The sequence below is a fragment of the Festucalex cinctus genome, chromosome 20, assembly GCF_051991245.1.
Source record: "Festucalex cinctus isolate MCC-2025b chromosome 20, RoL_Fcin_1.0, whole genome shotgun sequence".
Lineage (NCBI taxonomy): Eukaryota > Metazoa > Chordata > Actinopteri > Syngnathiformes > Syngnathidae > Festucalex > Festucalex cinctus.
The window spans coordinates 8,244,462-8,254,971 of record NC_135430.1 but is presented as its reverse complement, the minus strand read 5'-3'; the positions used below and the strand labels follow the sequence as shown (position 1 = coordinate 8,254,971).

At 39.9% G+C, this 10,510-nt stretch overlaps 2 protein-coding genes across 4 annotated transcripts in view; one reads left to right on the top strand and one right to left on the bottom strand.

The window, feature by feature from the left end:
* Positions 1-673: 673 nt before the first annotated feature.
* On the bottom strand, positions 674-6,725 carry LOC144009148 (ADP-ribosyl cyclase/cyclic ADP-ribose hydrolase 1). 3 transcript variants are annotated; one of them, XM_077508699.1, is made up of 10 exons: positions 6,699-6,725; positions 4,865-4,908; positions 3,446-3,572; positions 3,159-3,285; positions 2,273-2,408; positions 2,111-2,193; positions 1,325-1,398; positions 1,137-1,229; positions 954-1,040; positions 674-878 (listed from the first exon to the last, which is right to left on the bottom strand). In XM_077508699.1, the coding sequence occupies exons 2-10, from the start codon at positions 4,896-4,898 to the stop codon at positions 797-799; spliced, it is 843 nt and encodes a 280-aa protein (XP_077364825.1). In that variant the 5' UTR covers positions 4,899-4,908; positions 6,699-6,725; the 3' UTR covers positions 674-796. The 3 variants fall into 3 exon arrangements, with proteins under 3 accessions (XP_077364825.1, XP_077364824.1, XP_077364823.1); XM_077508698.1 differs by lacking the exon at positions 6,699-6,725 and having other exon boundaries at positions 4,865-6,690; XM_077508697.1 differs by lacking the exons at positions 4,865-4,908; positions 6,699-6,725 and having other exon boundaries at positions 3,446-3,908.
* Positions 6,193-10,510, top strand: part of LOC144009150 (inositol monophosphatase 1-like) — a 16,397-nt gene continuing 12,079 nt past the window's right edge. Inside the window, exons 1-7 of the mRNA XM_077508702.1 lie at positions 6,193-6,663; positions 6,807-6,907; positions 7,194-7,327; positions 8,663-8,767; positions 8,924-8,969; positions 9,507-9,615; positions 9,714-9,822. Of these exons, the coding sequence (XP_077364828.1) occupies positions 6,845-6,907; positions 7,194-7,327; positions 8,663-8,767; positions 8,924-8,969; positions 9,507-9,615; positions 9,714-9,822 (566 nt within the window). The 5' untranslated portion in view covers positions 6,193-6,663; positions 6,807-6,844. The remainder of the gene's footprint in view (positions 6,664-6,806; positions 6,908-7,193; positions 7,328-8,662; positions 8,768-8,923; positions 8,970-9,506; positions 9,616-9,713; positions 9,823-10,510) is intronic.

Genomic DNA, 10,510 nt, shown 5'->3' with positions numbered 1-10,510 from the left:
AGTATTTTTCATGTGCAATTAATAGCTTTAAAAAGTGATTTTTTTTTTCGACTTGCCATCAAATGATGATGACATCACCTGTGCTACGGAAGAAGGTAACGACCAATCATGGCTCAGTTTACTGACCCACCCCAGCAAACAGGTGAGCCATGATTGGTCATTACCTACTTCCCCAGCACAGGTGATGTCATCATCACTCTACAGCAAGTAGAAAAAAAATCACTTTTTAAAGCTATTAATTGTACATGAAAAATAATCAAGTTGTTAAATTCATTCTGGACAAAATATTAACTTTCCACTGCTGAAAATTGTTCAATGAGTCAATTGTCCCTTAAAAAAATGCATAAAATAGATTTAAATAAAAGTTATATATTAAAAATTTTAAATTTATAACTTGAAGTTTATTCCCTCCAAAATTATTTTTTTTAAATCTCCAAAACATATTTTTTCTTCTGCAAAAATGTATAGGCCTATTTATTTTAATGTCATTCCTTTTGTAGCACTTTATTCTCAAAATTATTTTTACATATCTCAAAATCATCTGCCATTATTGTCAAAACAAAAATAAAATAAAAAGCATAACATTGTGATCTTTCTTCAGAAAAAAAAAAATCAATCTTTTTCTTGCAAAAATTAATCTTTATTGTCATATCACTTAAAAAAAAAAAAAAAAAATTATGTTTGCCGGAACACGATTCCTTTTCACACAATTTAAATAAATACAATTTTATTGCCAGATTTTCATCGAAACAGCCGCCCTGAAGTTTGTCCTGGGACACAAAAAAAAAAAATGATGTCAATTGACCGGATGCGCGTCGGCGCAGGTCCGACACGCTCGGTGTTCCGGCTTGTGGACGCACTGCAGCATGGTCAGGATTCTGCGGACGCATTTTTAGTTTAAGTGAGGTCGGGAAGATCGGAGTCGTGCATGCGAGCGATTCGATATCCTTTACCGGTCGTTGTCGGAGCACGTCCAGCGGAATCCTCTGGCCTGCAGGATGTGGATCAAATCCGCGATGGAGCCCCTGCCGCAGGATTCTCTGTGCACGGGGAAATCGGGTAAGATCACATCTGAGTTAAAACTTTGCGTTCCACATTTGCAGCATTTGTAACGACACAGAAATCAATTTGCTCACATAAAGGGGCCGTCCAGATTGCTCACCACCTTGATGTTGACGTAGTTGACCCTTTGCGGATTCAGATTGTCCAGCTCCACACTTCCGAACATGCTGACAAAGAAGAAGAATAAACAACAAAAGGCGTACTTGGAAATCGAGCACGAGTCATGCTGCACTTTGGAATTAAACGGAAAGTGAAGAAGAACCTGTTCCTGTTGAAAGCCTTCTCAATGGAGCCATTGAGCAGAACGGTGACGTTGCCGCATGCCATCTCCGCAAACTGACAAAACCGTTTCCATAAGAAAAAAAACAAAACAAAGATTCGTAGAAAAAAAAAAAAGGACACAAGACTTCATTTCAACTTTTTTCTGGGGACCAGTCAACTTCATGCTCTGATAAAGGTGAATTTTCTTTTTTATTTATTTATTTTTTAAAGACTTTTTTCACTTTTTTGTCTTAAAAATATTTAAAATACCTAAATACTGCATCAGGAATTCAACAACCTTTCAGAAAATTATTTATTCTGGTAAAAAAAAAAAAATTTTATGACAAAGACTCACTTCAACAAATTTTTAGTTTTCAAGAAACAAAAGAATAAGATTACATTAAAAAAAAAAAAGGAAAATTTGTTGTTTTTTTTCCCTCAGGTGAAATTCCAAATCTTTTCTCTGAAAGATATAAATCGATATTTTTTCCATGATTATAAAATATAGGAAAATAAATATACAATGAATGAATAAAATATACAATAAAATAAATTAAAAATAAAATGAAAAAATAAGACTAATTTTTTTTCTTTTTTAATAATACATTATTTTTTCTGGGGGAAAAAAATGCTTGATTTTCCCACAATTACACCCCCATACCCCAAAAAATCACGTAAAAAAAAAAAAAAAAAAAAAGGAAAAAAAAAACAGATTTAAATTGACAACTTCTCTCCAATATTCTTTTGTAATCATGCATGACATGCAGACTACTGACGCCAAACTCACATTTTTGGACGCTTGCCTCCACAAGGAGTGCACGGGATGATGCAAGCACGCCGACCACTCGGGACACGATCCGAAATCGAAATCTGAAACGGTGAGACGGCGGTGAGACGGCCTTGCGTTGCGATTGGCCGCGTCGCGGGCGGGTGACAGGAAGTGGCCTACCCGAGTCTTCCTGTTGACTGCACCAGATGAGGTCGTTGAACATGTAACCCGCGAGTGTGTCCTCCAGCGTCCACAAGTGACGAGCCACCGCCGCGTAGTCCTGAATCAACTTCCTCGTCTTGCTCCACAACAAGAACTGGAAAAAATTACCATAAAATATACTGATCATTGATTATATATTCACAGATGTCGCAATGTGGCAGCAAAGCACCACTTCTGTCTCCATGAAACTCTTCAACTCACTTCATTATAGTTCCTCATCTCCAAGATGGCGGCAAAGTGCTACTTTTGTCAGAATTACATTGTTGAGCTCACTTCAATATAGCCTCCTTGATAGCAAAGCACTACTTTTATCCATATGAATCTCCTCAACTCACTTCAACCTAGTTTCTTGGTGCTAATATGGCCGAAAGGAACTACTTGTCTAAATGAAACACCTTAACTCAGTTGAACAGAGTTCCCTGACACCAGGAAGCCACAAGGTGGCAGCAAATCACTACTTTTGCCTAAAAGAAGCTTCTCAACTCATTTCAAAATAGTTCCCTGGTGCCTAAAGGCCACAAAATAGCAGAAAAGCTCAATTATTGTCTAAATGAAACCCCTTAACTCAGTTGAACAGAGTTCCCTGACACCAAGAAGCCACAAGGTGGCAGCAAATCACTACTTTTGCCTAAAAGAAGCTTCTCAACTCATTTCAAAATAGTTCCCTGGTGCCTAAAGGCCACAAAATAGCAGAAAAGCTCAATTATTGTCTAAATGAAACCCCTTAACTCAGTTGAACAGAGTTCCCTGACACTAAGAGGCCAGAAGGTGGCAGCAAATCACTACAAAAGTCACTACAAATCACAACAGATACTGTTGTGAAAAGGAGGAGTTTGGCGGTTACCCGGTCGCAGGTGCCCGTCTGCGGCATGGCCCGGAACATCCGGCGGTAGTGCTCGGCGGCCACCTCGCACGACGCCTGCCGCAGCACCGCCTCCTCGAACGCTCGCCAGATCTCCTCGCAGTCGAACCTGCGCGCACACAAACAAGAATAATCGAAATGGAAACAAAGTCAATAAAAAAAAAAGTCACTACACAATTCAAATTGAGGCTAATCAAATAACTGAAAAATGGCATCAAATCAAACTAAAAACGTCCGTGAGTGCTCGAGGTGGTTTAACTGACGGTTACCTGCCGCCGGGGTTGACGAGTGTGACGTAATTGAAGCACCTGCCCATCACGATGTGCTTGATGTTGGGCGTCGTGCCCAAATGGGCCCGCAGTGGCGCCGCGCACATCATGAAAAGCACCAACAAACCTGTTGAAATCAACACCTTGACAGAAGAAATGGCAAAAATCTGACAATTTTTATTGTATTTTGGGTCATGCAAGGGCATGAGAGGGTTATGTTTGGGTCATGCAAGGGTTATGCTTACTGTCGTGACTAGGGTCATGTAAGGGTTATGTTTACTGTCACGCAAGGGTTATGTTTGGGTCATGACCGTAGGGTCAAGTGTCTGTTTTGAACTGATGTAATCGGCATCTGGTTTTAACTGGTGGTGCACTATGAGATGTCAGGAATCTTTCATCTCTTTATCTCGTCAACAGCCAATAAGATTGATTCACTGTCTATATAAGCTGTCTGAGAAATGTGTTTTTGTCGTAATATTATCTCTGTTCCTCTGTGCAACTTCATGGCCCAAGTTAGCTTAGCGTCTCGTGATTGTCGATACATTCTCGTTGTTTCTCGTCAAGTCAAGTTTTTTCTACGCCTCTCGATATTATGCAAATAAAGAGTTAAAATCTTATTCGTGTCTGCGTTTTGGGGATCCAACTCCAGAAGCTAACACCACCCAACTGATTTTTATCATAATAAAATAAAATGTAAAGAAGAAGAAAAAAAAGCGATTCCTTACGTTTACGTTCTAATTTTTCCCTTTTCGCTTCACTTTCACTGTTTTTTTGTTGTTGTTTTTTTTTTTGGGGGGGGGGGGGGGCGTCACCATTCTGCCATTTTTTTCTTCTTTGATTTGGGGGTCAGTCTGAAAAACTAAACGTTAAACAAGGGGCATGAACATGCGTATTTAAAAAAAAAAAACACCTTGAAGTCTGCTAGCTTAATGCTAACATAATGGTAAACATCATAGGAAATAAATAGCACACTTGTATCAGAAAATATAGCAGTACTCGCATGCATATATTCTTTATCCTCTATGTTGAATGCCCAATCGGGTCACCTACAGGAGTTGTGAAACTTCTTTTGTTTTTGTCTACACGACTGTATTTTACTACTCTCTGGTGGCCAAAGAGGAGCCACAATGAATTCATCATGATGCACAAACAGTTTTTTTTTGTTTTGTTTTGTTTTGTTTTATTACATTCTATTGAATTTTGTTATTATTACTCTGTTTCTATAAAGTTGAACTTTATAGGGCGATATTTTACATGCACATTTTCAATGAATTCAGGCTATAATTCAAATTATATTATTTGCGTTTTTTCTTATAACTCAATCGTGGTTTGAAATAAGACATTTGGCATGATAGCTACTCAAAATGAAAAGGTGATATCTCGGAATTTGAAAAACCCGCAAGAAAAATTAGGACTTACATGCAGCTGCGCTGGCTTTGTAGATGGTCGCCATGGTTTGCAATCTGAGGGATCACTTAATTCAGTTTTCTAACCATCAACCACCAAAGATGATCCATTTGACAAGGAAGGCGAAACACAACATGTCAAGTAACGCGAACCCTTTGCCTGCCTGATATTTACTTTCAGGCTAATTCAATGAGGAAAAATCGAATGCTCTCCATGACATCGTCACTTGGTGATGCTCAAAGGCTTGGTCCCGAAGAGAGTTTGCTCCTCTCAGAGATGTTGCAGACACCTCCCACCCCAACACACCACACTATAGACGGACATGCATTGGTGAAGAGGACAGATATTTTTCTCCAAGGCCCCCACTGCATGGGCCTCCGCGTGACTCCTATTAGGGTGGCATGAAGAATTTCCAGACACAACGCCCGGGTTTGTTTGTTTGAGGGGAACCATGTCAAGCTCCAAGAAGAGAATGATATAATTGCTGTCATTGGACAAGCTGACCAAACAAGCATGTCACAGAAAAAGACAGAAGAGAGGAAAAAAAAAGTTAATTCGTGGAATCCAATTGGCTTACATAAAGCATGTAAATTCAAATCGGGAACTTTGCCAAATGGATTATTTGACCTTTTCTTTAACAACTGTATTGCACAATACTGTACATAAAATTTTTAACTACTGGACACAGCCAGGTATTGCTGCCACCTTATGGCTACAAAAAGCAATGAATGGTAAAAAATGAATCCCTGTACTCGGTGTGATTTATATTTAATACAATTTTAAAACACACCGTTATATTTTTCAGTGTTTTAATGAATGCTCTTGGAAATCTCAATCAGTTCTCAAAGGGAAACGTTGACAATGTTTTGGCCAATGAAAATGTCGAATAACACTCACGTGACACTGGCTGACCTATCAACGCGATCAACTAAAGCGGCAACATATAATAATTTTATGCAGTTTAAGGTTTTGATTCCCCTTACTACTTAAATGTGATACAAGTAGAAAACAATTAAAAAAACAAAACAAAACAAAAAACAAAAACAAACGGGAACCTCATGTGATATAAACTGACCAATCAAGCGAAAGTAAGCGAGTAAACTAACGCAGTATTATTATTTTTTGAGTGAGAAATGATTGTGGATATTATTTATGTAACCTTATGAGAGACTTTAACATTTTAACGCTGATTTATTTCGGTATCAAATATTGTGATCTCAAAATTCTATTCAAGTAACACGACGAAAATAACTGGATAGTTGACAGCGTTCTAACCAATCAACTCTCAGAATCGAAATCAGGTGATACAAACTGGCCAATAGCTTTGCACTAGCCGGGTGACTGTCAAACGTTTCATGTGGACAATTCAGCGACTGCTACTTTTAAAGTCTTAAATTGTTCATTAAGCGTCCGTTTTTTCCCCAATTTAACCCTTTACTTGCATGCTAGCTAGCGTAATAAGTAATGTCGATTTTATGAACTATCAAAACCGTTGATAGTATTCTAGCTAATAAAAATGCTGAATGAGCGTCACGTGATACAAGCTGACCAATCGTAGAAACGCAGAGAGCTAAACGCGGAAGTTGTCGAAGTGTCAAAGTCAAATGACTTTTTATCTAATCTTACATGGAATGTTTTAACTTTGAACGACGTTTTTAATTAGAGAAACGGGGACGAGCTGAAGAGTGTCGAGGGTCACTGAAGACGGGCCGTCTAAACACTCCAACGTTCGTTTTGTTGACGTCCCTGCCCGGTTGCAGGTGCAGATTGAATCCCCGCAGGCATCTTGCTAAAAGCGTACAACCCGACAGGTTTGCCAACTCTTGTCTGATATGATATCGGATACTTTCTTTACCCACCAACCACGTCGTGTGCTACATTGTTCTGCTCTTATTGCTCATACTGACGAGGCGTGACGCTTATGTTTACACAAGTTTGCATTTTTGTCTTTCAGGATTTGGGGCTGGACTCGAATCATTTACTGTGACAGCGATGACTGATCCTTGGCAAGAGTGCATGGAACACTGTGTGGAAGTGGCCAAACAGGCTGGCAAGGTTAGTTTATTAAATCCATACATTTGGTTAAAACAAATGACATGGAAATCACCTTGTTCTGGCTTGGAAATTGGTATGTCATTCTGCATATTGCACAAAATATCCAAAGTCCATGCTCTTAATCACTATTCTTTTGGGGTTCCTAGCATGACCTCCCCAAAAAGTCACAGTGTAGCCCTCTGAAAAATTTGAAATAAATAAATAAATAGGACTCATGATTGACCAGAAAGTCTGCCATACATGCTGTGCGACATCACTGCTCATTGTCATGGTGGTCCCCCACCAGGTGATCCGCGAGGCCCTCCAGGGCGACATCGCCGTCATGCACAAGAGCTCGCAAGTGGACCTCGTGACCGAGACGGACCAGCGAGTGGAGCAGCTCATCATATCTTCCATCAAAGCAAAGTTCCCCGCGCACAGGTACGCTACTACGACGTCGCCATTATGTCACCGAGGACAGCCAGTTAAAAAAATCCAGACCCAAGACTTGTCTGTGATCTGACCTTTATTTCTTCTGTTTGTCCACCATCTAGTGGCCGAAGGGCGGATGTAATTTGTCTGCTTAAAAACATTCACTGATTTAGTACTTAGTGGATTTTTGTAAAGACAATAAAAGAAGTTCTAAATGTCCTAAAAACAAGTGGACAGTAATTATTCCAAAATAGAACCTGTCACTCGGTTTTAGGAGTTCATCGCTTAACCAGTAGAGGGCAGTCATGCACTCAACGTGCCCAGAAGAAGACAGGAACAGGAAGTTATTGACCTCATGTAGCTCACAGCTAGCTCTACCCTTGTTTACTCATGGAATAATGTTGAAGCTTTGCTTGAAAGTAACTTTCACATGTTTAATATGATATGTGATATAATAATATATGTGTGAACTAAATGGTAGTTAGTGTTTGTTTACCTTCAGTTGTAATTGCTAGCACGCTAATGCTAATCGCGATTGCTAACCCTTTAGCATAGGCTAATTTTGTTGGTGTTTAATAATGCACATGTATAGAAGATAGGGCTGTAATTATTCCAAAATATAACCTGCCTCTCGGGTTTATGAGTTCATCACTTAACCAGTAGAGGGCAGTCATGCACTCAACGTGCCCAGAAGAAGACAGGAACAGGAAGTTATTGTCCTCATGTAGCTAACAGCTAGCTCTACCCTTGTTTACTCATGGAATAATGTTGAAGCTTTGCTTGGAAGTAACTTTCACATGTGTAATATAATTATATGTGATATAATAATGTATGTGTAAACTAACTGGTAGTTAGTGTTTGTTTACCTTCAGTTGTAATTGCTAGCACCCTAATCACGATTGCTAACCATTTAGCATAGGCTAATTTAGTTGCTGTTTAATAATGCACATGTATCGAAGATATTTACTCATGGAATAATGTTGAAACATCGTCTGGAAGTAACTTTTACTTGTGTAATATAATGATATGTGATATAATAATGTACAGTATGTGTGAACTCACTGGTAGTGTTTGTGTAATTGTTGGCAGGCTAATGCTAATCACGATTGCTAACACTTTAGCATAGGCTAATTTTGTTGGTGTTTATGTACATGTGTAGAAGATAATAAAATAGAAGTACACACAATTCAGCTTATGTCTAACCTTAGTGGATTAAAAATATGTGTGTAGGGGAGGGCTTGCTTGATTATTCAATGGAATAATCGGTCTCAAAAATATTTAAAAGTGATAGCACTACTCTGCTGTTCCTAATAATTGTCGTCCCGCTTTGTGTTCCCCTTGAAGCTTCATAGGAGAGGAGTCTGTGGCGGCGGGCGCCCCGAGCGCGCTCACCGACGACCCCACTTGGATCATCGACCCGATCGACGGCACCACCAACTTCGTCCACAGGTACGGCGCGCATCCCTCTGGTTTTGCCTCGTCTAATTGGGCGTCGGCTGTACGTGAGGCTAATTAGGTTACCTCTGATGGAGTTTGGCGAATGTATTCCTTTTTAAAAAAAATTTATTTATTTATTTTTTTTTTTTTAATTTTTTTTTTTTTTAGGTTCCCTTTTGTGTCTGTGTCCATCGGCTTCACAGTCAAGAAAGAGGTAGGCCACGATCATTGTGAGTCATGTCGGTGAGCACTCTATAATGATTTCATTGCTGCAGTGATGCAGCCTGTAATTAAGTCATCAAGTGATTTTGTAATCATGGGGAAGGCAGGAAGTGTTTGGTCGGTGCTGGATTTCACTTTGATTTATCTTTCTTTTCTCTATTTTTTTCTGACCTTTTCTCTGGTCTCCTGACCATTTAAACCTCACGACTCTGGCAAGATTCTGAAGTACCTGGTTAAGGAGTAGGGTAATGGGATATTTATAAGGCTTTAGGTGAATTAATGAGTATAAATTTATACGTATTTGCACGCACGCACGCAAACGCATGCACGCAAACGCACGCACACACACACAAAAAACACACACACAAAAAAAAAAGAGCAATGATGATAAGACGTTGAATCAGTAAGACTACCGAATGAACAATTCTGAGCTCTTAAAAAAAAAAAAAAAAAAAAAAAAAAGTCATCAAGTGTTTTTTCTTGAGCTCGCCTCGCTAATTGCTGCGTTCGTTTGCGACGTTCTTGTCAGATCGAGTTTGGCGTGGTGTACAGTTGCATCGAGGACAAAATGTACACCGCGCGCAGAGGCAAGGGCGCCTTCTGCAACGGCGTTCCCATCAAGGTATCCGGACAGGAAGGTGAGGCAGAGGGAAGGCCGGTGTTTCCGCTAGTAACCAACAGGTGGCGCCCACATATCACCAGCCAGCCTCACCTCCTCCTTGTCCACTTGTGGCAGATCTCAGCCGCTGCCTGGTGCTGACCGAGTTGGGGTTCAAAGAGGATCCGCAGCGTTTCGACACCATGATGGCCAACCTCAGGCGCATCCTCGCCATCCCCGTGCACGGGTAATTACCTCCGCCAGGGAGATTTGGTTTCATGGCCGATTGTGTGCAAAAAAGAAAACATTCACCTAGGACTGAGGCAAGGGCAAAGGATTTGTCACCCAAAAATAAAATAACTATAGTGTTACCCCTCCCAAATGATTTTAAACGAGCCATATGACAACATTTGCCAAAAATTGAAACACAACGTGTAGTTTGCTCTGCTCATCGTTGAAGCCCCTCTCTGATTGGCTACCAAGTTCCGGTGGAAAATATCCACCAATGAGCTCGCACGGGCCATAATTGGCCACATTAAAATGACTGTGACGCTTCAAACAATGCCTCTTGCCCTAAAAACAAGACTTAATAAAAATAGCGCAAATGGAACAAGTTGTGATACAAGCAGTAAAATAGGTCATGAATTATTTTTTATTTTTTCCCACTCAATCGATTTGTTATGGAGACGTTTTTCATTCCACAATGATGCTTTCTACTTGTCACGTTGCTGTTTAAACACACTTAAACTTATTAAAACACACTTTTTAAAAAGTCGACCGCTTGTTCTCACGCTCGCTGTTGGGAGAGCATTATAGGATATCATTTTTAATGACATGAAAAGAAGAAGCTTGCTTTTAAGCTGTTTATTTGTCACTCCCTGGTCAACTTTCCCCCCTGACCCTTGTGAGGAATAAGCGGTCAGGAAAATGGATGG

Bases quoted from the DNA above. Each gene is read 5' to 3' on its own strand.
- LOC144009148 (XM_077508697.1), bottom strand. From the start codon at position 3,651: ATGCCCTTGCATGACCCAAAATACAATAAAAATTGTCAGATTTTTGCC. The intron at 2,194-2,272 runs GTAGGCCACTTC...TCACCGTTTCAG, and splicing joins CAGTCAACAGGAAGACTCGG to ATTTCGATTTCGGATCGTGT. The intron at 1,041-1,136 runs GTGAGCAAATTG...CCCCGTGCACAG, and splicing joins AATCTGGACGGCCCCTTTAT to AGAATCCTGCGGCAGGGGCT.